The 25,975-nt window shown below is 39.0% G+C and overlaps 1 protein-coding gene across 2 annotated transcripts; it reads right to left on the bottom strand.

The window, feature by feature from the left end:
- Positions 1 to 487: 487 nt before the first annotated feature.
- Positions 488 to 24,162, bottom strand: LOC101169401 (arf-GAP with SH3 domain, ANK repeat and PH domain-containing protein 1). Of its 2 annotated transcripts, none has more exons than XM_011490279.3 (26): positions 23,799 to 24,162; positions 21,199 to 21,271; positions 18,812 to 18,957; positions 15,915 to 15,989; positions 14,588 to 14,637; positions 14,002 to 14,125; positions 12,601 to 12,686; positions 12,337 to 12,412; positions 11,264 to 11,350; positions 10,979 to 11,088; positions 10,298 to 10,367; positions 10,087 to 10,174; positions 9,158 to 9,206; positions 8,343 to 8,509; positions 6,305 to 6,438; positions 6,051 to 6,142; positions 5,774 to 5,954; positions 5,015 to 5,100; positions 4,785 to 4,900; positions 4,641 to 4,708; positions 3,716 to 3,823; positions 3,347 to 3,557; positions 2,490 to 2,781; positions 2,140 to 2,365; positions 1,872 to 2,000; positions 488 to 1,756 (listed from the first exon to the last, which is right to left on the bottom strand). In XM_011490279.3, the coding sequence occupies exons 1-26, from the start codon at positions 23,922 to 23,924 to the stop codon at positions 1,682 to 1,684; spliced, it is 3,045 nt and encodes a 1,014-aa protein (XP_011488581.1). In that variant the 5' UTR covers positions 23,925 to 24,162; the 3' UTR covers positions 488 to 1,681. The 2 variants fall into 2 exon arrangements, with proteins under 2 accessions (XP_011488581.1, XP_011488582.1); XM_011490280.1 differs by having other exon boundaries at positions 1,876 to 2,000; positions 23,799 to 24,149.
- Positions 24,163 to 25,975: the final 1,813 nt, after the last annotated feature.

Below are 25,975 nucleotides of genomic sequence, written 5' to 3'. Positions count from 1 at the left end.
ATCGCAAATAGCTGTGCAAAATGCATATCGCAAAAGACGGCAACAATTGTGCTAAATTATTACTTTAAATGTGCTAAAAAATCTTCCTCCTCCTATCTATGTAGACGATTCTCATTTGGGGTTTAGTTTAAGTTATGTTAACTCTTATTTAAATTAAATTGCTGCAGTGAAATGGAAATGTTTTTAGTTGTTTTGCCATTTGTTCATATTTCGCAAGTTATATCGTCATCGCAATATTGATCACTAAAATTGCAAATTGCAAGTTTTCCTCATATCGTGGAGCTTTTAGTTTTTCTAAGATTCAAGACTTATAAATGTAATGTGTTTTCCCCTGACTGCCCAAAGCTCAAACATTTTAATTCACAAGGGTGAATAGTTCTAAGCATGAAAATGCTGCTCAGCCTCCGGCGAGCATAATGATGGAAGTGAATTACTGATGTTTGTATACGTGGGGTGTTTGTGCCAGCTCCAGGCAGACCACTTCACAGCACTTGAGAAGCTTTTAATCAGTGCGTTAAGACAAATATAATTAAAATGAGCTCATTTATCTACATGACAAAGAGTTCTCAGACATTTCTGCTGCTACATGTATTGTTTTATTAAACACGGAAATGTTAGCAAGCATTCCTTAGCAACATGCTAAAAGAATGTGTTTTTTCATGCATTTCTCTGGATATTAACCTTTTTTTGTTTTAATTCCCTCTTTTTCTCAGACTTCCTGGTTGCACATCAGTTCCACATGACAGTAAAATAGGCATAAAACGTGAAACTGTCCTTTATGACGCATAACTGTAAAATGAACACAAGTACACAGTAACTTTAGATAAATATGTACAACAAATAGAATAGAGAAGCAGTAAAATGTGTTACATTTACATGTTAGTTTTTGAAACTTTATTTAGAACACTGATGCAGTGGTGCATGTGTTGGACAAAAAAAAGACCTTTCAGTAAATAAATGTTATCTTCAGCTATATGGAATAGTTTTCTCATACAAACACTCTTTTTAAGTGCCATTTGTGGGAAGACAGTGGGGGTGCTATTCTGTCGAAAACGTCGACATTACCTTATCAAGAGACGGATCCATGGAGCCGAGGGAAACTGGATCTCTCACACCGCCTGCAGACGGTGATTTATGCCCAGACCCCTGACGACTGAGCCAAATATCAGAGCTACACAGACAGACGCCTGATATTTGATGGAGACAGACCGGCAGGCGGACTGCCCCAGACACGCACAGCATTTGATCCCCTTAAGTCTGTAATTTGCAACACTGGACCTTCTCTGTTTGACTCTAAAAGCAGCAACATCCCTCTGCAGCAGCAGAACCCCATCATCTCTTTAAGACTCCACTGAGATTCAAACGTCTCATCTGCATTTGAACTTTGACACAAATGTGTAAAGATGTGCATTAGCTTTGCACATTTCAATTCCTTGTCGCAATTAACAACAGCTGAAGGTTTTGGTTAGTTTTTGAGCTCAGTAACTCCTCAAATGGGAAAATCCTTTCAAAGCTTATATTTACATGTGTCCCCAGGTGCAGCTTCAGCTGGCTGAAGCTCGCATTAAGTTCATTCTCAGTTGATCCTCCAGTGAGAGTTGAAATCAAGAATGTAACAGAGTGTTCCTGTTAATAAATTCCACTTGGTGGATATTTCCCATATTTCACAGGTAAGCCGATGTCAGCCTTTTAGTTTTTGTACATAGTTTGCAGGAAAGGTCCCACTCCTGGATTGCTCCCCCTCTATGTGGCCAAGCTGTTGAGGTCAAGAGAAAATCAGTGAGTACCCCCTTTTAAATGACTTGAAAACTGCATTCAAAGGGTCATGGGGGGGGGGCTGCAGATGTAGAAAGATTTGTAGTTCCACTCACCCACCAGTGGGGGTCCTTAGTGTCTGTGACCACGATGACTTCATCTTTGAAGAAAGCCAGCTGCTCAGAGCCCACAGATTGGCAGTCCACCAAAGCTTTGACTCTGGTTGGAGGTCTGCTGCCAGAAACCTGAAGGAGACGTGAAATAGAGTTCTCAGAGTTCCATCAGCAACACCGACTGGGAATTCTTCCAGGAATCCATTTTCATGCTTCCACACTGAAGATTGAGCATTAAAAAGGTACCAAGAGGCTTCTGTTCGGTTCTGACCATTGCATTTCGGCGGGGTCGTGGGGCACAGGCCATGACAGGTGAAGATGAAGGAGCAGGACCAGGACCAGGACCTGGACCAGAAACCGGTGCAGGAGAACTGTTCCCAACTAAGCTGCAGTACAGCTCCTCCTGGCTGCCAGTACTGCTTGGAGACAAAGAACTGCACTTTCCCTGGCTGCCTCCTCCACTGCTGGTGCGGCGGTATGACGTCGTCTTCTCTGAACTGCAAAAGTATTTTTAAAAATCTGATTAAAAAGCATCAACGCTGTGTAATTCTTCAGTACATTCTCGCAGGAGAACAAGCTAATTGGCATTAGTGAAAATAGAAATCAGAACACGTTCCTCACCTCACAGGTCCTATGTGGTTCTGAGTGGATGTGGGTGTGACAGAATTTTGAGACCCAGAAAACGTGGCGGAATGACCATCCCAGGTCTGCCGGTGAGCCCGCTGAAGACCTCCCTGTCCGTGAGGAGTCCTGGACAGTCTGCCGCTCTGGCTTTGGCTCTCCGCAGTGGTTAAAGTCGAGCCGTGTTTAGTGTGCGTCTGAGGGCTGGACGAGTGGGAGTTCGGGTTCCAATGCTTTCGCGGAAGGACGCTTCCGTCCTGCATCGGGACTGAAATCTGGGGGTCAGAGCGGCCTGCAGAGGTCAACAAAAAACGTTATTTAAATTTGATCTTTGAAGGAAGTTTCTTGAGTCTAGAAAGAAGTCTTTTACAACGACTGAGCCTTTAAGGAAAGCAGCTCACTTTTTTACCTTTATCAATAAAGCCAATATGTTATCTTTAACCATGTTTTGATGCTTCAAAATCCACTTCTGATTGAACTCATTAATATTTGACACTTTTTAAAGTGAGCTGAGTGTAGTACGTATATGTGGTTAGAGCGTTACCTGCAGCGCTTTCGCAATAGTTTAAAAAAACAGCCCCTTAAATTAAAAATAACAACATTTTTACTCTACTGAAAACTTTAAACTTGATTGGGGATCAAATCACTTTTTACACCATCCTTTTGTACGCTTAAAGACCAGTCTGCCTTAAAAAAAAAAGTAACTTGTAAAAGTTTGTTAAACAGCAAAAAATAAAAAAAAATTCCAAGGGACTCCAATTAGCTTCAAATAAAGGCAACATTAGTGCTTCACAGCATTACTGGGCATAGATATATGTTGATGATCTAATAGAAAACTTATTTTTGATCAATCTCACCTCTCAGGATGGATTTTGATGGAAGTGGCGGCGGTGGCATTAATGTTCCTGATGGGAGGCTATTAGCAGGAGGATTTTTATAGAGGAATTCTAGGTTCTCATAGGTTTGACAGGGCCTGCCTGTACTCGCTCCATTACTCCCACACCAGCGGGCTGTTCCAACGCCTCCAGTCGAGGACGGGGGGGAACGGTTCTTTGGAAATGGGCTCACCTACGGAAGATATAAAACTATTTTAACCAGCAGATCTTCACTTTGAATTTTAATGACCATTTTATGGTTTTTATTTCCTTTAATACTGTACAAATATACACACTCCCAGGACAATATACAGCTTGAAATAGCCAGGGTGTTCACGATGTCTGCTTTACCCTTTCATCCAGGTCATCCTCACTGTCATAGATCTCCTGGGAATGAGTCTCCCACATGAACTCCACATGGATCTGAGAGTTAAACTTCCCACTCTGAGCCAGCTCCAACTAAAATAAACACACACACACACAGATTGACATGAGGATTAATTCAACTAGAATTAGACATCATCCAGTCCTGTAGATGTCAAAAACGTTCATAATTTCCAACTTCCCTGCTAAGCTATTTACATATTTCTGTCTCTTTAACTTTCCAAGAGGTACTGCTTCTAATTTAAAGACAAATGACAATAATTCAGTTTTTATATTCAGTTTAAAGGAAGGGAAAAGTCCAATTGGGGTGTGTCAATACCACATTTTTTTTACACACCTTATAAATAACTTCTAAACAAGTCGGTCTACATGAGCGGTCTTCATCCCTGTTCCTCCAGATCTAACACCCTGCTTGTTTTCCAAACATCCATGACCTGTCTGCTGCTAGTTACATAATCGGGAGTGCTGGAGTCACCTGGTCCAGGTAAAACGCAGTAAATGGAAGGTCCTGAGTTAAAACCTGCTAATCCACACCCAATAAAGACGCTTTCAAATAAATAATATTGTAAAAACCATCAAGTATAGTAAATAATAGTTGAATAAACCAGAGATTCTTTAGCCCTGACGCACTGTAACGATGTTACTCAGTCGAGCAGCAGGTTGCATAAGACCAGTCAGCTTAAGCAGAGTAGATGAGCCGTAAGAAAATAAGACCAGTTTCTTACTGACAAACACTGGGACCTGATGAAGATGATGCTCCTGTTGGGAGTTCTGCTGAGCTGCACTGAGTTATTTTAAGATATCATTTCAAATGTTGGCTAACTTTCTTCCTGACAGCATGTGTTCTCCAAGCATCTTAACGCACAACTTAAATGAAACTAGGGAATCTCACCAGTTCAATGCAGTGTAAGTGCTGAAGCCTCTTGGCAATATCAAGTGCAGTTTCTCCATTTGAATTCACTTTAGGAAACAGAAGGGACAGTTTGACTCGTTGCACTATGTGGCACAGAAACACAACCCTCAGAATACAATGTACCTGTATTCAGGGCTGCTTTTGCTTTGAGTAGCAACTTGAGAGATTCGGGTTTATGGTACAAGGCGCTGTAGTGGAGAGCTGTGTTTCCTTCTGCTGTGCACTTGTCCAAACAGTTGCTGCTCAAAAAACACATGGCACACGCAACCAGAGTTAAACTTTGCTGAAGGAGAGCAAACAGCGTCTCAGAGCTACACACAGAGCTGTTACTGAATCCAGTTAAGTTGTCTGACCTGTTCTGGCAAAGAAAATCCACCAGCGCCAGCGAGCTTTTCTCCTCCAGACGCACAGCAAGATGGAGAGCAGTCTCCTTAAACCCCTGACCGAGGAAGATGAGATGACAAGGATGCAACATTGTTAACCTTGTAAACACTGTTTTCACTAAATTGTACTTTTTTAAAATAATGAAGTATATGTTTTGTTATGTAGCCGTAAGCTTTTGCTGAAATTCAGATCAGCCTACAGTGTGGCAGCTCTGTTACTTTTGTACAATTTATATTTTAAAGCTTTAATTTGTTTATATGAAGAAGCTGAAAGCTTCATTTAAGTGTTTAACCTTTATAATGATGTTAAAAGTGTTTTGAAAACACCAGAACAAATGTTTGAGTAGATTTAATACAAGAAGATGAGGCAGCAGGACATAGAAGTGAGTCTGACTATCCTACAAGAAAAAAGGTCAACCAAAATTCAAAAACTGACTTCCCACACAGATTCTGGATGCAGCAAGGAGATGCACAGGGATTTATCCCAATTTAAAGGCTTATTGTTCTTGATGGAAATTACAAAAAAATCTAATGTGAAGGGTGCAAACTTCACCTAAAAGAAAAAAAAAAAACACAACACTGAGTGGGGCTTTAAAGAAATCAGGATAGAAGACATCTGTGTAAGAGCGGGACTTCACATTTATCCCAGGAAAACATAAACTGGCGGGCACCCCCAAAAAGAAGAGGAAACGCGTAAATAAAATCTGCCTCTGTGTAAAGTGTGGGCACCTGTCTGTCGGGGACTGTGAGCGGCTTGCTCAGGTCTGCTCCCTCAGCGTAGAGCTGCAGAAGGGACGTGAGGTCACGGCTTTTCACCGTATCGTACAGCCGCGCCGGGTTAGTGTCCTCTTTCCGCAGGACGTACCGATGCTCTGCGTACTTTGCCACAATGTACTCCTTCCTGGCATTCCTGTTACATGAATAAGAGCATAAATATGGATTCTTATGTATCAATATACACTAAATGAAGTATTTGAAAGCTTACATTAAGGCAGTGGGAACTCACATGTCACTTTGTGGTAATGGCTTCACATAGTCATTTGGGAGTCCCATCTCCATGATGTCATTGAATCTGGTGTTACCAATGCTGTAGGCCAACTAGAATTACACCCAGCAGAGACACAAAGCTTTCACACAGAAGTATGTGAATGGAAAACACTGTTGCCTCACGGCTTCAATTACGAATTCACAAGAGCACAAAATCGATGGAAACTGTGTTTGTTTTTCACTGTGTTGTGTTTGCTCTTGTGCATCTAGTACCAGCAGCTCTGAGGTGCTAAGCAGGTCCAGGGTGAGGGACTGAATCCTGGAGTAATGGACCCCCAGATCCCGGTGAATTCCAGAACATTCAATACATGTCAATATGCCCAGGTTGGTGGACAGCCAGGTGGGTTCTGAGACACACAAACAGAAAGAAATTGAAGAACAGAAAAAAAACACTCCATATTTATTCATGTTCCTGTTATCCAAAAGGTTTTTAGATAAATGCTGCTTTCAAATGTTATAAAGGAAATTTCTGCAGGTGATTATTTCTAACCCTTTAGGCGGCGATCCAGTTCAATTCATGAATAAAGATCAACAATTGGCAGATCGAACCACAACTCTTACCATTTAATCTAAATATGTCTGAATGGGTTCTGGACATTTGTTTCTTTTACTGGATGAATGAAATTCATTCAGTATCAAAAAGACATAACAGAAAAAACACAAAAAATTAGAGATAAATAGATTAGATTTCAATTAGGGCTGCGCGATATGAGGAAAACTCACGATTTCTGATATTAGTGATCAATATTGCGATGACGATATAACTTACGATACATGAACAAATAGCAAAACAACTAAATACATCATTTCCATTTCACTGAAACAGTTTAATTTAAATAAGAGTCAACAAAACTTAAACTAAACTCCAAATGACCCTAGTCTGCATAGGAGGCATAGGGACGGGCTCCATCTGATTGGTCAAATGCAGAAAGGGACTTATATGATTCGTTCAATAATTCAAGCTTCCATACGATTGTTTTAGCACATTTAAGCCAACCATTCATGGCATTTTCCGCCGTCTTTTGAGATATGCATACTGCACAGCTTGGTATCGCGATAACGATACATTTGTAATTTATTGTGCAGGCCTTTCAACAATGTAAGAGGCAAAAGTTTTTCCGTCAACCTCCTGCAGTAAATAAAACATTAACATCATTGTTGCTTTGGATCGTCTAAAAGAAAAATCCTGAAACTGTTTTCCACAGTTTCTCCATCCTCAAAGTTTTGCCGACTGCAGTTTTTAGTAGATAGATGACAATAAGATAGTAAACGATGACACAGCAACACTTAAATAAAAATGTTACAACTAGAAAACACTCACTCCTTTAATCTGACGACAAACTGACCTTTTCTAACTTTAAAGTAAATTTATCACACAAGTTCTGTGATGTTCCTAAATACAGATTCGTCGTTTTTATTTTATTTGTTATTTTAATCTATTAATTATCCTTTAATATATTCAAAACCAATAACTTTTTGGAAGAGCTGTTATTTTCGTACTCGAATTTCTGGAAATAGATGTCAAATATCCGAGCATTCGCATAATTGTTACCGCCCTAAATCCTGCAATTGAATCTTAGGAGGGTCTTTTCCTTCAAAAAGATATAAAAGAGATGCTAGTGAGCATTGTTTACTTCAAATCAACATCACTTCAAGAATTGTTCTTCATTTTTTATTTGTCTTCCGTTAGTTTTTTAAAGACTAACTGCAAAAAATCTTCAAGTCAAAGTCAGAAAAGAGCTTGATCACTACATTTGAACTAACTCTCACCAAACTAAACCAGTAGAGATAACTTGGTGTCCTACACAGCATAGTAAACCAAACATGACAAACAAAAGCAAAATGTTGGAGATTAAGGCTTCCATAAATCCATTTTGTTGCTCATATCTAATCTGTTAATGACAGTTTGAACAGTCAGAATATATAATTATTTTGATCAAAGCTAAGCTGCCAGAGAATGAGGTCCTGCTTTTGAGTCTGCCTAATGTTTGTATAAGTCCTCCTTGAGGCCTCTGACGCTGCTCTGCAAATATAAGGGAACTTTTATGGACTGATCTGCTAGCAGTTGTATTTTAAAGAGGTGTGTTAATGGCTGAAAAATAAATAAATGAAACAAACGGGAATTGTGCAAGGGGGTGTGAGAAAAGTACTCCTGGGACTCTTGTCAGCCTCTCTTTGGGCCATTTAAATTAAGAGGGCAAAGGAAAAAAAAAGCTTTCTGTGGTCGTAATTTCACTAATGACAGACTGACCTGGAGCTCCACAGTCTGCACACGCCTCGTTTCCCGGCATGTGTCGAAGCTCTGCAATAATAGCTTGAGAGAGGTCCTGGAGCCCACTGTCCTGGAGGTGAAGCTGATCTCCTCCCAGCGCTGTGTTCAAGGCCTCCTCTTTACTGTTCTGCAGCACTGACACCCAACTAAAAAACAGAAATGCAAACAGATTTAAGAGAAATGTCTCTATGGCATTCATATTTCCATGTTCAGTGTTTTGGAGCAGCTCAACAGATGTGTGATGCTGGAGTTCCTCCTGCAACAGATCAAAACAATGGATTGTGCATGAGCTTTAAGTAGCTAAAATATCAATTTTGCTCTCACTTTGCTCATCACTCTCCAAAGTCACTTGTTTATCCTGTTCAAATCCTATAAAGCTTTGAGGTTGGTGAGCTTCCCTGCACACCCTTTTAGTTTCTCTTTGCACCTAAACTCACAAACACATCACATCTAGGAATCTGCATGGAGGCCCACACACAAAGAAAAGAGCAGGGGCACAGATCATCCCATCTGGAACCACATCACTCAAAGTTTTGGAAAAAGTTCCTCCCAGAATCAGCTGGCCTAAGAGCTCCTCAAGAGCTGATCTTTGATTGCGTTCTATTTTCCTACACTGCTTTAAACATTTCTTTATTTAACTGAAATATTTCAGTCATCCATGCCTTGGATGTGTTTGTGTGGGCATTCCAAAAATTCCTTCCGACCAAAGCTCTGGCATATATAAAGAGACATGCAAGAACTTGTAAAGACCAGATGAAAAGTCGGGAAAGGGCAACTGCTGCTTAAGGACTTACATCACACATTCCTGCTCGTCCTCAGCCTGGAAATGATACGTCCGATTATCTGCAAAGACAGAAATGAGAGTTGCTGCTGCTGCTGCAAGGCTGGGATAGAAAAATAAAACATGATAAAAAATTGGATGGAAAGGACTTAAAGACCCACTACGATGAAAAATTCTGCTTTGTATCCCTTTATGTGTCTCCATATTTTAAACCCTTTTATGTCATTGTCTTTCTCTTAAATTAACTGTTTGTCTTTGTTGCATTTTACTATCATTCTTTTACCCTGTGTTAAAAAACCCATCTAGCGACAAGTGCTGTAAATTAGCTTCTGCTATTGACACTATGGTATGGACATGGGACCACATGTCTCTGTTTTGTCATCTGTCCCTATTCACATAAATAAATACATTCATTCTTTCCAAATTAAGCTTCAAATTGCATTTCTAAGTTTTTCTTTATTCAAATTAGTATGAATCAGAAGCAGATGAAAAAATACGGTTTGAAGAAGAGCTTATTTGTGACGTAGAAAATACGTTGGGCGGGCCACAAGCTCACAGCAACAGGAAGAGGAAAAGGAGGCGGGGTTGCTCTGCAGCAAGGGTCCTGCCCACAACTTAGAGGTACCGTAAATTTCTAATGTACTACTGCAGCTTTGCAAAAAATATGTCCTAGAAAACTACAGGTTTTTTTTTATTTTGGCTAAAAATGGCAAAATCGTAATTAAGAGAACATTGGGAACGCTTTGAAACTAACTCAAAAAATGATCTGAGTGGGTCTTTAAAGGGAGAAAAGTCTAGATATCATAACTAAACTTGGTGTAAAATGGGTTAAGATTTTTTTTATTATACACAATAAGAAAATGGCTATAGTTATTAGTTATTAGTTAGTTTTTGATTTGTGATTGGATGCAATGGGGTGAAGCTATCAAAGGCTAAACCTACGGGTGACCAGGTCAAAGCTCTTTTTGTCCTCTGGATTCGGTCGTACTTGACAGGTCAGCAGGTTCAGTTTGGCTGGAGGCCGATTGACCTACAAGAGGAACAGCATCTTGTCACTGAAAATGTTGAACACAACAAGTGAAAAAGGAGTTTCAACATTTGCTCGCTTGATGTTTTTTAGCCAATGAGGCGAGTGTGAACAGCTGATCCTCACCGTACTGTGGGAAATAGTCAAACATCCAAATTTGACGCCACACTTTCTCTTCTGCCAAACCTTCCTAATCCTGAAACACAATTGTAAATAAAGGCTGAGAAAATCTGGGTTAAACAGTGCTAACATGCATCATTAGTTTGAGTAATGGTGATTTATTCCACCCCGCTTCTCAGAACTTTATTCTTGTTTTAATCATCTTGACTGAATCAGGTAAAAGTTCTGTTTTGTCTCAACAGGCTGTGGAGTTTATTCTCCCATAGTCGTCCATTCGCTGATCTGCACAACCCTCCCTGTTTTATTTTTATTTTTACAAAAGTGTTTTTGTGTGCAAAAGGACAAAGTGGCAGTCCACTAAAGGTTTCCATGCAAGGGCCCCAGATTGAATGTTCATCTCAATATAATGAAGACCAGCTGGGCCAGAAAGAGTCTAACTCTTCCCTTCCTCCCCCTACTTAAAACAGACTGTTCACTTCCACATATTCTGAGTTGTGAATATAAAACATAAACTACAGGCAGTAAAAGTCCAAATCGAACTTTTCTGCAGCTCAAAAACAAAAAGTATTGTGTTCTTTTGACCAAAAACAATCTAAGAATGAACACTTCCTGCTCCTTTGTTTGAAAAATACTCAGCTACGAGACAATAATCTTGTTATGACTGATAAAGCTGATGCATTTACACACCCATCACTCTTCTTGAGCAGGAAACCAGATTTTTCTGTCCCATATTTCTTGTTTCCCTGAGGCTGGTGGATGCTGTATCCGTTGCCCGAGTTTTTCCTGTTGAGGTATTCCTGAAAACACAAAGCAGGACTTCGGACTTTCTTTCAAAAGAGTCTAACCAGTTCTAGACAATGTGAGAGAGAAAAAACGGCGGCAGGACTAGTTAGCCTTTTTCAAGAAACCAGCACACATTTTTCAAACACAGTTAGGTTGAAGATGTGTAAACAGACAAAAAAATGAGCCCACCTCTTTCCCCTCTACTTGTAGAAGTAACCTGAGAGAATCTCTCAACTGAGTGAGTTGTTTGACTTCCTCGTCCTGCTCCACACGAGTCTACAAGTACAATGACATAAAGAAGCATTTTACGTTTAGTGTATATCAGCTTTAGTTCTGTTTTCTGCCAAAACACCAGGGCTTTACATGGCATTCCATCAGGAGTAACAGGGTTGACTATCTTGGTGACTATTTTGGAGAGGTTCTGCTTTTTGTGCTGAAAAGATAAGAAAATGTTTTCAAATTGTAAATAAATAAAAAAAAAACGATTGTTTTCGAAAATGCTATAACAAATATTTAATATCCTCCTCCATCATGGCCCAGATAGTCTGGCGTGTCTGAACGTGTTCAACAACCAGAAAAACCACCAACGTTCCTGAAGTCCCAATGAACACCATTGTCAGCGCCCAACCCTGAAAACCGAATTATTTGGAAAGCAGTACGGCTAAAATAACAGGTGTTCTCTAAACAAATAAATTCAAATTAGGAATTATTTTGGTTATACACAGTTTGCTAGAAAAGTGTTTTTTCTTCAGGCACTAGAAATTAATTAAAAAATATGTAAACTACCTGCATGTCACAGTCAACTGGAGCAAAAACACATACACAAAGTAATGCTTTGTCAAACTTAACTCACTAAAAAGTGCCATTTCAACTGATCAAATCCATTAGTTTATTTACTTTAAGGCTTTTCTTTTTGTTTTTAATAAACTATTTTGTCTTTTTTTTTTAGCTTCACCTCTGTTCAGTTGTTTGAAAACTGTTATTGCACCCAAACAAAAGTAGTTTTAGAATAGAAATGGTGTTGAATTGTAAACTAAAAAATAAACTTAAATCTATTAAGTAGTTTGCCAGTGTTACACTGCAATTATGTAGAGTGAATAAATATTTCAACACAGATACAACACTGCTGATCCTGTAAGAATGACTTTTGAAATCAGTGCAAAGTTTGACACTAAAAGACAGAGTTTGCTTGATAAACTGTTTATGCTCCACAGAGTTCATTATAAAGCAGGGAAGCAGACAGAAATACTGCAGTTACTTGCCTTGTACATGGAAGAAGTAAGTTTCTCAATAAAGGGGGCAAGGTTCTCCGCAGCTTTCAGTCCTTCCCGAAAGAAACTGAAACCAGAAGAACAGACGTTGAGTCACGTGGTCACCATAAATACAACCTGGTCAAAATCAGTGATGAAGGACGGTGAGAGGAAGGGAAAACTAAAACGTCTGAGCTGTCATGCAAAGGAAACAAATACACCTGTTGGTTTTTTATACCAGGTGCGACATGGAAGGTTCTGTTGGAGCAAACTGACCTCAACTGGGAGTCGAAATACGTGATAAGGCTCTTGAGAAGTTCGGGGCCTTGGCGAACCTTCAGCTCCTGGATTTTTAGCAGATACTGAAAACACAAACACGAGTTACATACAGATATAAAGATGAAAACAAATGATTATTGTGAAAGTTTTCATCATGTAAAGTTTAGACGTGTCTTTAAGTGTGGCTGCACACACTCTAACACTATCATCATCATCTGATCATCTTTTGATCTATTTAAGAGCATTCCCAGAGCTCTTTTAATTATGATTCTGCCGTTTTTAGCCAAAATAAAAACAAACTTGTGTCGTTTTCTAGAACATAAATTCAGCATAGCGGCAGGAATTGGTTGGAGATTTCCCCCCTCTGAGTTGTGGACGGGACTGTTGGCGTCCAGTAACCCCCCCCTTCCCGTCACTGAGCCTTCTGTTGACACTCTCCAGCTAGCTTACAGCCCCTAACACCCTACATCCATATTAGCATAAGGAAACTAGCAGCAATGCTTTGAGCCAGATTCCACCTCGGAAGAGCAAAACAAAGACGTACAGTACATGATCTGGTCGTCTTCAAGTGGATGCATTAAAAAAAGGAGCTTGTGGCTCGCCCAGTGTTTTTTCTACCTAACAAATACAATCTTTCTCAAACGGCATTTTTTCGTCTGCTCCTGATTCATAATGATTTGAATAAAGAAATACTCAGACATGCATTATCAGCTTAATTTGTTTAATATATTTCCTCCATCATCATAATATTAAACAATATTAAAAACAACAAAACATTATTTTTATGGGAGTGGGCCTTTAAAATCTGTTAAATGAAAAAAACTTTCCACCCAAAAGAAGAAATGTTCTTAAGTTCAGTGTGAAAGGAATGAGTGTGCTACACTGCAAAAAGAGCTTGAAAAGTGTTTCCACTCCGACTATATTAAAAGTAAAACTTGCTATGTGGAGGTTTTACAGAGCCTGTGTGTACGCGGTCAGCAAAGGAAAGAATGACCGACGGTTTGGCCTGAATTTCAGTAGGGAACATTTCATTTCACTCTTTCTCCGTTTGGTTACTACAGCTGGTTTCAGTCAGGATTCAACATTGTTTTGCTTCGAGGCTTCTCCAGCTGCACACTAGCATAGTCAGCTGACATCAAAATGACCTTTACACAAACTGCATGTCATGCATTTTTCATAGATTTCCTTAACCTTGCACATCAACAGCCATTTCTATTTCTTTATCTTTTTTTTTTTTTGGTTTACTCTGAAACTCCTATCAGATTCATCCAATAACAATCCAAGTTGAAGATATCTGAGCACCTTATCATTAAAAGTTGGAGTAAACATGACAGACCACCCATGAGAAGTAAAAAGAAACAGCGCTTCAGGTGTTTTGACTGGCATGAATCCTCTCACCTCGCACATTTGCAGCTGGAAGACCCTTTTTTCTCTTTCCGTGTCCTCTGCTCCATCTGACCCCTCCACCCTGATCAGCCCCAGCTGCTTGGCTCTCTCCTTCCTTTCCTTTTCCACCTTCCCTCTGTGAAAAGAAATAAAATAACAAAGCAAGCAAAAAGGATCAGTTCAAGCTTGCACTTACAGCACATCTGACTCCTAAATGAAGGGGAACTTCCCTCAACACACATTGTTTAAACCCTGGTTCTATTTCATCACGGGTTTTAGGAAGATGAATGAAAAGGGAGAGGCGTAATCTTCTTCCAAAATTAAAAGACACTTAAAGCATCATCTGAGGATCAAATCATAGCTGTAAAGTGTCTCAGTCATAGTTCATGTCATGTCGCGGATGAGGTATTACTCTGTAAACCCCTCACACCCGCCTCTGAGACTTGTTAAAGTAAAGAGTGGATTTCTAAAGGCATCCGTCTATTACACAGAAAACACTTTTCTTTCAGGGCGAAAAGAAAATATGAAGCTTCAAGACGCAGAAAATAGCCACAGAGCTGCATGAGTCAGTAATGAGATGTAAGTAAGAATTAATTACAATTTGATGTCGTAATCCTTCAGACTCTTTTCCATGTTTTTCTTGAGCTCCTGGGGGAAAAGAAAAGAGTTACAGCACAGAGGCAGACAGGCATTAACCTTTGAGTTCAGCAGGATTTCATTGCTTCGACTCTGCCTTTCCTTGCCTGACAGTAAGATCTGTGATTAGATTCTTTAAAGGTAAGAGTTTACAAAAGCATTAAGCTATTCTGACGAATAAGTCTCTAAGTATGGCAGCATAAAAACTAAACAAATCGGTTCAGTGCTGGATTGAAGCTGTTAAAAAAAACGACCCTTTTGGCAGTCTGAATAAATTGCAGAAGTTACCATCAGTTTTGGGACCCCTTTATTTTTGAGGCTTTACATCTATACCAATAGAAGTGGTCAATCCAAGAATTGGTGCAACCCCTTTCAAAATAAAATGACTTTGCACTGTCAGGTGATTTTTCCTTTTGATAGTTATAGCTTAGAGATAAGACTTGACTTTATGACTTTTTACCAATGTTTATATGTTAATGTATATTTTAATCTGTGGTAGTGCAGACAGTGTCACTGTTTCCATTGACTGGTTGTTCAAAGTAGTTGGGCATCAGTGTCAAAATACTGAATTGGTTTGATTTGTATTCAAAAATTCTTGTTTTGTTTTATAGTTTGATGTAAATTTTACATTTAAATTTCTGCTTAAAACATATTTTTTGTCTTTCATTTTATTTTTATGCAAAACAGTTTTTCCATCACTAACTATCCTCTGTTGTTGTTTGACTCCTCAGCATAGGGACTAAGCTAACAATGTAATCTGTTGTTTACTTATATAGTTCATTTGCATACAATTAAAATAATCTGGCTTTATTGTAATTTTCTGGATTGAATTGGATTATAACATCATGATTAATAAATCTGATTTATGATTTTTTTTTCTTTTTGTGATGCGCTTTGAGAGGACTTTGACTGTTACTTTACAAATAAACTCAATTGAATTGAATAACTAGTAGTATAGTACTGAACAAAAGTTGAACTTTGATTCAAAAAATTCTTCATTTTTAAGATAAAATACTCAGAGAAAACCTTTCTTTGTGTGAAAAGCTCGCAAGAAATAGTTTTAAGAAAATGAATTCATGGATGTCTTTATTTCAAAATTGATTCAAGTAAAAGTCAACTTGTTTTTGATTAAATTATATTTTATACCCAGTCCTCAATACTACAATACAATTGCTAAGAACATAACAATCATCTGACTCTGTAATATGAAATTGTGGTGATGCATGCACCTGTTTTAACCAGAGGTTTTACATATTTGAGGGAGTTTTAGTGATTTGATGCAGACTCACTAATCTGCTGTCCCGAAGCTCCGACTTCAAGACATTTTCCAGAGGAAACGTCATGATGCTGCTGAGGCTTTGCACCTGAAACAAGCCAGAGCAGAAAATGAGTTCAAACATTTTCCCACTTGACAACACAGATGGTCCCTATCTGCTACAGTATGAGCCATCACGCACAAAACAACACAGTCCGACACATTTACGGTCTCTCCCTGTGGAATTGGGTTTCTGGGAATGAGCATGGACGACCCCCAAAACACGATGACGCAGCCATTTCAGAGTGATGAGTCATTAGAATAAAAGCACCAGATAACAACTTTTCCTTCTGCAATTTCCGACCCAACCAACCGTTGAGATGCAATCCTATTCTTGAGTTGTTTGTGTTGAGGTTCAACTGAATCACCAAATAGCCTCAATTTCAAAGTAAACCTTATGTTACCGATTCCCCTCCCCCACATTAGCAAATCGTGGTTATTTCATCAACCTGACTAAAAACAGAAGGAATCATTTCCATGTGTTTACACTGCACCACTGTACAGACTGACAAAGTCCATTAGTGAGTCCTGCAGCCGCTTTGCCTCGGATTCTGGTAAATTAAAACCAGGCCGTTCTCTCCTCCTAACATAAATAATGTCAGACCACTTCCGTGTTCTGACAACATAGCTGACCCTGCTGTATTGACTGAGGGGCCCAGAGGCTGGTAAGACTGTTATGGTTGGCACTGAAACACGGAAGCTAAACACTAAGGTGACTAGAAGTTAATAAATGAGGTACTGTAAGGTAAAAGTATTAAGCACGTGACACAAGGGCAAGTCCAAGAAACTCAAAGTCAGAAGAAAGACTTCCTGAACTATAGAAAGTATTTAGCATGGCGATAATATTGATCAAAAATGTTATCTGGCACTTAAAATGTCTTTAGAAGAAAAACCAACATCATCTCAAGCTTTTACACAAAAGAGACTTTTTTGCTTACAATCTTATTTTTCCTCTTTTCTACCCATTGTATTTCTATAATGTCTGCGTAAGTTCGAGGAAGCTACTGCATAGTTATAAGGGGCTAATGGGTCTCCAGTGTTCTTTGATTGTTTGCGTTTCATATGTAAAGAGACATTAGGGTCTAAGGTCAGGGATGCCCAGTTTAGCTTAGTCTGTTTAGTTTAGTTTACTTTAGTTTAGTTTAGTTTAGTTTAGTTTAGCCATTACCAAATAAATTGTATGACTTCATGTTCTTTATGATTTCATGTTTATTAAAAAGCCCATTGATACGACGATTGCTGTAATATTGGGCTACATAAATAAATTTGAATTGAACTGAAGTATCTTTGCAAGCTGACACACTCACAGCTAGTTAAAGATCCACTCCAATCATTTGTTGAGCTTTTTTAAAAGCGTTACCAGTGGTTATATATATAGTTGTTATATAGGCAAAAACACAAGAACGTAGCTTTAGTAACAAGCGGTTATTGATCACTTAGGTGTATTTGTATAAATGAGTACATATATGTATTTATTATAAAGTATTTACTATATTACACATATATATTAGTCAGCATGACATGTCAAATATTAGAGATGTCAAAAGTTGTAGGTGTGCCAATAAAAACATAAACCAAGTATATGTAATATTTAACCTTTACACTTAGGTACATATACATATGAGTATAAATACATGTGCATGTACAACTATTAAAACATATTTGTTAATAATATCAATTATTACCATTAGCCAAAATCAAAAAACATAGTTTCTGCATAGCGGCATTACCGTAATTCATTAGAATTTAACCAGCTGGTGCAGAGCAACCAGTGTTGCACTTTGTCACATCTACAGTACATACTGATTCAAACTGCATAATTTTTGTCTGCTTCTGATTCAGAACGATAAGAATAAATAAATCATAATTTGTTTGGTATTTGTCCTCCATCAATGTAAAATGCCATGAACGTGTTTAAAGTTCCAAAAACACAATTGTTGTTGTATTAATGTTGTTTTTCTACCTAATTTTTAATTCATCGATGTGTTTGTTTTATCATTGTAAAATGCAGAATAATTCATAATTTTTTTATTAAAAAAGAGTTAAAGGCATTCAGATATGAAAGGGCTAAGCTTGTTGAGGCGCATTCCCTGCAGTGGATAGATCGTCTAAAGTTCAGGTAAAACAGACAGTATCTAGAGGCTTCATTGTCTCAGAGTCAACCAGGAAATCCTTTTTAGCAGAGTTTTTCTAAGGTGAATGTGAGGCCACCTGTCAAAACAGCTTCGCTTTGTTAACCAGGGAAAAGATCCACCTTTCTAAATCTGTCTAAACAATAATGTCACACAGAAAACCATTAAGAACTGCTATTTTGTTTTCTCAAAATCAATAATGAAGATGGCATAAGTGATGTTCTGTTTACCTAAGCTTGTGTTTAATGTTAGTGTCTGGTTGGGACAGGAAGAATCCCAATACAAAAACTCAAACAAAAGAGTTTTCTTTCACCACAAGGCTGTGACTTATATATGATCAGACATTTGATATTTGTTCCTAAAATCCTTTCTTTGTGTGTGTTTGGAATCATATTTTTCCCTTCTGTGGGGGCCCAGTCTCTGCTGCAGGGCTCTGGCTGACGCAGGGGTGGGAGGCCGGTCGATGTACGGTAACTATGTGCAGACTGCTCCAACGTGGAGGTCTGGGATGAATTATTATCACCATAGAGACCATCAGTGGGAGGGCTCTGGATTGACCCAGTCACAAGTTGTTGTGTATACAGGTGCTGAGAACCTCTAAAGCAAAGCCTTCATATTATACTGTTTTGAGTCTGCAGCTACAATACCATAAATGCCTCAAAACGCTTTGGATAGTAAGATTAAAAACAGAAAACTTTAGGACTTATAATTTTTTGGCCTCATCTCTATCCTTTCTTACCAGGTTTTTGAAGAGTGCTGTGACCTCTCTGGTAAACACAGCCAAGTTGAGGAACCCTGGGAAGATCTCATTGTTGTCCTGATTTACATGGCCATTTCCCAGATTCTCCAACACTTCAATATACTGCTCTTTGTTCTCCACATAGGCTGAAAAACAATATGCAGACACACAATCAGTGGGAGTTTATCAAAATAAAAGGGATAACAGGAAAAAGCACACAAGTCTGCCAACTCTTCTAGGAATATTTTAACAGGACAAACACATACATAAAATATATGAATTTTCTTATGGCTTAAAGGTTATTTTTAATCAAATGTATTAGTCTTCAAGATGGTTTTTATGTTAAAACTGGCTTAAAAAAAAGCAAATAAATAAGAACTACTTTGGCTGATACAATAGAATCATGTCATTTCTAACTTGAAAATAACTTTTTAATGAGCAACATTTTCATATGACAGTAATAGAAAAAGGACAGAAAGCTGGTGGTAGAAAGAGCCTCCATACCAGCTTATAGTTCAAGTCAAATGTGAAACAAAACTTCAATGCTTGAAACTGGAAAACGTGTCTCAACTGGTCCAAAAACATCCAAGGATCATTTGGTGATTCATCAGATTCTAAAATTATGAAAAGAACGTATAGGGACTCTGGCAAACAGGAAGAACAACACCCAGTGTTGGCTGGAGAGGTAAAATAATAAAGCTGTGTTATCTGAAAACCTTCCGAAAAGATATCAAGAAATCCCCAGGAGCAGGAGGGTCACTGTGCAGCTGGCATCCAACAGCTGTCACGACGTCTGGGATCAAAATGTGTGCTTAGATCTCGGGGAAACAGAAAACGAAAGTAGCAAAAGTCTCACCACACGTCCGCTGCTGATGAGCAACAAGAGTCTTTAGGTCATATGACCACCGGGTGGGGGGTGGGGTGGGAGTGGGGTGGGGGGGGCAGCTGGGTCTATTTCTGCAGTGACTCAGAAAGTCGAACGACAATTAAGATCGTTAAAGGTCCGTTTAAGGGTTCCAGCACTTAAATGAGAGAGTGGGGAAAGGGCCTCCCATCAACACATTACTGGAACCGCTGCATATGATTCTACTTAGAGGATGAAAGCAGCTGCGAGCAGGAAAAGCAGAGGGACAGCGGTGATGGAGAACTCCTCTACATGGCAGATCTGGTAGCTTGATTCGGCACAGCTGCTGGACTGACACAATGTTACTAAACGTCCAAAACAAGCTCAAGAAAGCAAAGATTACCGGTACTGCATTTCTACATCGCCCCTTTGCTTTAATGATCTGGTCATTGAAAGTTATATTGACTCAGACCTGCGTGACACACAAACTATGCGGTCAAAAGGACTCTATGAGCACTTAAAGGAGCTTTTTGTTGTCCAAACCGCACACGTCTTTAACCCTAACCACGAAACTATACTGTTTCCTATAAACATGACCATTCCACGCAGCCGTGACCTATAACGGGCCTCTCTCATTAACACCAATGTCTACTCAGCCTCAATGATGTCACCTGGACAAGGCTTGTACTGAACTGCTTATCCACCCATAACACAGGCTGACCTTTAACTAAAAACAAGCTACTGAGAGGGAGCTTCTACAGAGCGGCATGGTAAAAATATTCAACAGATTCTAGAGATGTGTAAGACACAGATACCACTCAAACAAGATCGAACGAGTAACAACGGTAGAAAATCACAGATACGAACGAGATTACGTTGATAAAATGGTATAAAGTAGATCATTTCTGTCGGTTTCTGGCAAACTGTCAGTTTCTCTTTCTGTTGTGTCTCTACTTTCTACCTTTTTGCGTACATGTGATGTAAACAAAGACGTCCAATCACAAGCTCACTTCTACCAAGTCAGGTCAATTACACTTGGCTGGGGGTGAATCACAGCGAGGGATGTGTGTTGTGTGCAGTAACCACATAACCCTGTTTTCACTTTCACAGTACTGCAAAAAATCTCCAAATACATTAATGTGACACACATGTTTGAAGCTGTTATGTCAACGACATTTTGTTTTTGTTGCTTTAAACAAAAAGTGCCAGTAAGAAGAAAAGAGTTTCTCTGTTAAAAGGGCATTTTCATTTATAGTTTTAAATGCCAAATTAATTATAAATATCTAGCATGCATCCATTTAACTAAAAGAATTGGACTGTGTTGTATCACCACAAAAATAGTTGACTCTTTGATGAATTGATTCGTGGACCACATATCAAGATGTGAATCCGTTGAAAATGAAAGATACACAACCCTAAAACGCAGTAAAAGCTTTCAAACAGTATTCTTTACCATAACGTTGTCTCCTTACAAGTCGTTAAGGTAAAGGAGTTGTCTTACAGAATAAAAAAACTTAAGAACAAAAAATGAATTGACACTTACTGAGTCCAGATGTGTGTATAGCTTTAATTAACTTCTTCATCTTCTGAAAAGTTGTGTTTTCCATCTCCAGACACTGGAAATGAGCAGAAACACATTAATATTGACGTCCACTTCTAGTATTTTACCACCCTTGAGGAAAACTAGGATATGTTCTGGCCAAATGTTCAGTTTTGTGGCCTTTGAATAGTCATTTCTTAGAACAACAAACCTGGAGAAGTACTGATCCTGAAAATCGTGCAAGGGAAGTTATTGGTGACCAAGACTTGACACAGTGACTTTTATGATAATATTTTAACCTCCTTACTTATCATATGAGAAACCGTGTCTCCTTAGCTTTGCCTTTTAGCAAAAGGACAAATATCGTGCACCATCATGTCTAGCAGTAATCGTGAATGATGTCAGCGCATTTGTGCCTCCTCAGGTTAATCAAGGTATTCAAAACCTGTTTGCACACTCGTAAACCGCGCTGGATCTATGCCCCCAGAAAAAAACTTAAAAAGCTTAGCAGAAAAAAAATAATAACAGACAGCAGTTACCGTAATTACATAAGAAGAATGCATCTTATTGAAAACAGCAGATTTTAGGGGTTATTGGCCTCGGTTGTTGCATCAGTGAGCTACACTTGCAGCACTCCACCTACGGAAGGCCAGAAATAGCTAAAATGAGCCAGTTATTTCGACTCAACAGAGACTATGCTTTGCAACATGTTGTTGGTTCCACACCCTGCGTTTTGTAGCCAAGTCATCTGCCCAACTGTGAATCAAAAAGTCATGTGAATGCTTGGTATACTGAATGAGAAAGAGATTCTAATGATTTCCTTATCTTTTTTTAAGACATTTGTAAACTAGAAGTCACGGATAAATAGACGACATAAGTGAAATAGCAAATAGCAATCCCCGCAAAGAAGAGTGAATGCACTGAGACACCAGCCATGTTAGACCACTTGTTGATTATGATGCTGTACTAAATAATTTAGAAAGGTTACATATTAACTTTGATCACAATTTAAATTTATAAATGGTTTCAAAAAGATAACACAAGTTATAGCGGACTTTTACACGTTCTGTCATCCTGTTTCTCAGCTTGGAATCATAACAAGTAGCTAAGATGAGGCACACACAAACCCACATAGAAATAGCATATAACAATCAATCCATGATAATAAGATTCATATTCATCTATACGTTCTTGAATCAAAAGTACATCCGTCTGTGTGCATGTGTGTTAGATTCCAGCATGACCCTCCCCAAACAGTCATTTCAGCTATGTCATTGGTTATATCCGTAAAAAAGGAATCCAAATTCCCCAGACAGCTGACTTGAGCTAAGGTTACTTATAAAGGAATCAAGCTGTCTCAATTTATGTTTAGTTGTTTGTGTCGTGCCCTCAGATAACGCCTTTCTTTTTTAAAGCATTGTGGATCTTGTTTCACCAAAACGATCTGCGGTTTTCGGAGGATCCTTGGCGATCCTGATAAAAGCCCTTAGGGAAAACACAAATCTGCGGCAGGTTATAGCAGAGCTATGGACCCATGGTGTTTTTTGTCCACCAGAAAGGTACAGTGTGTGTGTGTGTTTAGATTATTTGTTTTATGGCAGAGTTCATGGCGACCTTGCTCAGTTCCCTCCCAGTGCCTGAGGAGCTTTGAAAAGAGAGATTTCAAACAAACACAAATACACACACACACTTGCACACACAAAGCTCAAACAAGCTTAGAGCCAAGGCGCCAGTTCAAGCACAAAAACTACCACACACTGACCTTCGCGTACATGCTTGCAAACACATGCTTCTGATCACAAACATCATTCCCCGTCCCTGTGAAGGATCACGTTGCTTTCCGTCATACTCAAACCTTCTGCCTGCATTTCTGTCTCATCTTTGCCCTAAACTCTCAGAAAACTGAAGGTGAGCTCAGGCATTGTTAACTCAAATAACCGTCACAATCAACACTTACATCATCGATCATTATTACCACATTTGACCCAAACATTTGCAAGTAAAAATACTTAACAAGTTGGGTTTTTTATTCAAAAACTACTGTGTTGTTGATCACATTAGAATCTCTAACGGTGCAACAATCAGCTCACATGAATCTATTAGCCTGATAATACAAGTTTGTACAACTTTTAACTAAGTTAAACTTTTATTTTTAACATATTTTAAATTTATAAAAACTTTGACTTCATTAATAAATACACTAATATAATATACTATTATACTATTTACTATTATAAACTACTAGAAATTGATTAGTAATGAGATTTGTTGTTTGCAAAAACTACAAAATGTTAAATAAATGAATAAGAATAGTGTATTTTTGTGGGAAAATGTGTGTATCCTGTTATAAAATGTGATGGGCAACACATGTTTTTGTTGCACTGTGTGGTAAATCATCACCCAGACCTTCAATAAAACTATGGAAACCCCAAAGATAAACTTTCTAATAACTCTTTACGCTGCTGTAACTGAGCTTTTTAAGTACTAATAAACCCACAGAGCTCTGCAGAGAAATGGTTTGAAGTTGGTTCCTCCTCACTCTTTCCATCGTGAGCTAACAGGTAAACAGACTGAGGTGAACCGCCTCAGTCTCACGCACTCACCTCCTCCATGGTTGAAACCGTGTTCCGACAGTCACTCATCTTCGTATGAAAACTGGAAGTCGCAGGCGAAGACAAGTCCTCGTTCGTTAAAACCACAAACTCCGAAATGTTTATTTGCTCCGGCATTTTTGTTTTCCACAGAAAAACGGTTCCAGCGTTCACACACAGCAAAAAGTTAAACGAAATGACAAAATGAAATGACTATAAATTCCATTTGAAGAAGAAGGAAAAAACACCACTTCCCACTTTTTTGGTGTGAAAACCGCTGCTTAAATTTCGGTCTTCAAAACATTTAGCTGTCTGAAACCCATTCCCGGCTGCAGACCAGTGACAACTTTGTTCGGAGTGAAAGCGCGTGCAGGTGAACAAGCGCGCTCCTGTGAGCTCGGGGAGGCGGAGCCTGCTGTCACGTGGGACACTAGGAAAGGAAAGTGTCCGTCTGCTTTGCTCTGACATCAGAACGTTTCATTCCTATGCAAACTCCACTGAGAGAACGGTTTCCACGGAAACGCAGTTCTAAGGAACTGGGAGGGACATTAAATAAAGCTGAGGGATTAGAGAGAGAAGAAGCCAACAAACAGTCAAAGTTTTTAGAAGATTTTATAGGACATCATTTATTTAAGTTATTTAAGGAGTAAATATCAGAAAAGCTTGGAAAGGTGTAGAGCAAAGAGAAGTTAAAATGACATCAAACTTTGCAAAATACCTTGAATGTTTTAAATCTTTGCAAGTATCAAATAGTTTGCAGTGCATGTAATGTTATTATGAAAGAAAATAGACTTTCTCTTGATCCTCTTTACTGGGCCTCCAAAGTTCCCAGTCCATCCTTTTGATCCTTTGCGGGTTTTTTTCTTTCCATACAGAGGATTTCTAAAGTCCCTCCCCAGCCACCGAAATTTTGAGGGGGGGGGGGGGGGGACTTCAGGAGTTGTGTGTCACATAAATCCTCCATGGTTCGACATTGTGAAGCCTGTCAGTTCAAAGAAAAAAGATGTTTTTATGGACCTTGCCTTGGGGGAAGTCGTGGTATAATACATCATTGGGGGGGTTTCAGGGAGCTGAACCAAACACAGTGGCTGCCTTCACCATATAAACCACACATTTTGCTACGATTGTTGCAGTATGTAAAGGGAAATATTGAATTAGCCCAAGCCCCGGGGGTAACTTGAGGTTTTTATGACCATATTTATTCAACCAAAAGTCGACTGACTACGAGGTTAAAGAGATTTTTTTGTTCTCTGTGTCTTTTTCGTCTTCTTTCTGGTTCTCAACTGTTTGCACTATAAGAGTGGGGCTGTGTTTGTATTCACAGACATAGACAAGCACACTCACTGTTTACTCTTCATTAAGTCACAGGCCGAGCAATGTGCATCCCTAAAGTGTTGCATTCACAGCTTTAAAACAGTGAGCCACATAAAGTCCAGAAATATCCACAAAGTTCCTCTAGTTCAATTTCACCCAGTAAAACCTGAAGGATCTTAACTTTTTTTGTTCGAAAAAATAACAAACTTATTTTCACTTGGTAAGAGTTAGCAACAGCACAACCCATTTTTTGCAATCACGTACATTCATGTGTTGACACACATCAATGGGAAAAAAGGCTAATGTCCACTCCATTTCACTATTTATGCAAGGTGCATGCTTCTGTGTGCTCGACGTGCACGAGCTTTTTGCGTACTTGAAGTACTGCAAGCTGCATTCAGACAATACCCTTCTTTAGTTTCTTTGCAGCCCCCGGTAAAAAAAAAAAAAATAGACGAGTCTTTGTGTGTCAGTAAGCCTTTGAGCTTGAATTTTTATTGTGAAATTCGGCAAACAGGTTTGCTCAGGCATGGCAGGCCAGCAGTCAAAGCTAATTTGAAGGACTGGAAGGAGAAATTGTGCAAAGCTCTCTTTGAAGACCCACTCTGACCATCGTTTGATCTGTTGTCACAGTGTTTCCAGTAGACTTATAATTATAATTATACCATTTTTAGGCAAAATAAAAAATCTTGTGTTGTTTTCTAGGAAATAGTTTCCGCAGAGCAGTAGTTAGAAATTCACCTCTGAGTTGTGTGAGGTACTGTTGGTGCGTAGCAATCCCGTCCCCCTTCCCCTCCCCATTGTCGAGAGTCTCTGTTTACAGGCTCTAGCTTACAGCCCCTCACAACCCCAATCTAACATTAGCGGCGCAACAA

This window comes from Oryzias latipes, chromosome 22 (assembly GCF_002234675.1).
Source record: "Oryzias latipes chromosome 22, ASM223467v1".
Classification (NCBI taxonomy): Eukaryota; Metazoa; Chordata; class Actinopteri; order Beloniformes; family Adrianichthyidae; genus Oryzias; species Oryzias latipes.
Note: the sequence above shows the minus strand (reverse complement) of the source record. Positions and strands in the feature narration are given on the sequence as shown.